At 55.4% G+C, this 1,196-nt stretch overlaps 1 protein-coding gene across 1 annotated transcript; it reads left to right on the top strand.

The window, feature by feature from the left end:
- The first annotated feature begins 6 nt into the window (after nucleotides 1–6).
- On the top strand, nucleotides 7–1,190 carry Neil1 (nei like DNA glycosylase 1). The gene has a single exon (XM_050151894.1). It carries the CDS (start codon nucleotides 144–146, stop codon nucleotides 579–581), a length of 438 nt encoding a protein of 145 aa, XP_050007851.1. The 5' UTR covers nucleotides 7–143; the 3' UTR covers nucleotides 582–1,190.
- Nucleotides 1,191–1,196: the final 6 nt, after the last annotated feature.

Raw genomic sequence — 1,196 nt, 5'->3', positions numbered from 1 at the left:
TTTTCCTGCCTATCCTAGATGGCCATGTGCCTCTCTGCCTCCCCCTCTGTAAAACCTTGGTGACAATTCCTACTCAACAAGGTATCTTCTGGCACAACCTGTTGCCCTCTTCCCACTACAGGGGCCGCCATTCCGCCTTCAGAATGCCGGAGGGCCCAGAGCTGCACCTCGCCAGCTGCTTTGTAAATGAGACATGTAAGGGGCTGGTATTTGGCGGGTGTGTGGAGAAGTCCTCTGTCAGCCGCAACCCCGAGGTGCCCTTTGAGAGCAGTGCCTACCACATCTCAGCTGTAGCCCGAGGCAAGGAGCTGCGCCTGACCTTGAGCCCCCTGCCTGGTGCCCAGCCCCCTCAGAAGCCGCTGTCCCTTGTCTTCCGCTTCGGTATGTCTGGATCCTTCCAGCTGGCACCTGCAGATGCACTGCCGCCCCATGCCCATCTACGCTTTTACACGGCCCCACCTGCCCCACGGCTTGCCCTCTGTTTCGAGGACATCCGCCGTTTTGGCCACTGGGATCCTGAGGGTGAATGGCAGCCAGGCCGTGGACCCTGTGTCTTGCTGGAGTATGAACGGTTCAGGTAGGACTATGTATTCTAGAATACCATTCAGGCACCCGAGAGACAAATCCTAGCCCCGAATGAGCCTGTCTCCTGTCTATGGATTGAGATGGTGTCAGGGCAGGCCAAAGGAAGGACAGCCAAAGGTCTGAGGACACAGAGACAGCATTAGAGTTGGACTGGGGCCCAGCATCCCACCTTGCTTCCCGGTAGCTCCAGGCCATCAAGGAAGGTGGAGGGCTTTCAAAGCACCCTAAGAAACGACCTACACAGTGGGGAGAGGGTGGTCTAGTGACTGTTAGTCAGGTTTTGGTGGTCCTCACAGTCTGCCTGGGGGGCTTCCTCTGATTGTCCCTGTTTTCAGACTTTCCTCTAAACAGGCAATAAGAGTCTTTACTCCAAAACAGGCCCTGTAGGGTATAGCAGTGGGCAGGGTAAATGTGTCCCTTTGTCCATGGCACTGATATGCAGTTAAGGCATGGGGCCAGGACACCACAAAATAAATTCACAGACCTTTAGCCAAGTGTGGGGAGCATGTCAGGAACGGCCACTCACGGGAAGTGATCTTTGAACTGAGATCTGGCTGGTGGAGGTGGAGCCAACTATGTAAACTCCAGGAGAGTCTTGGCAGGAAATGAAG

Source organism: Alexandromys fortis, unplaced genomic scaffold (assembly GCF_014885135.2).
Source record: "Alexandromys fortis isolate MF-2015 unplaced genomic scaffold, M_Fortis_MF-2015_v1.1 scaffold_70, whole genome shotgun sequence".
In the NCBI taxonomy this organism is placed as follows: domain Eukaryota; kingdom Metazoa; phylum Chordata; class Mammalia; order Rodentia; family Cricetidae; genus Alexandromys; species Alexandromys fortis.
Note: the sequence above shows the minus strand (reverse complement) of the source record. Positions and strands in the feature narration are given on the sequence as shown.

What these genes read in the sequence shown, in the direction of transcription:
- Neil1 (XM_050151894.1), top strand. Translation starts at nt 144, where the DNA reads ATGCCGGAGGGCCCAGAGCTGCACCTCGCCAGCTGCTTTGTAAATGAG.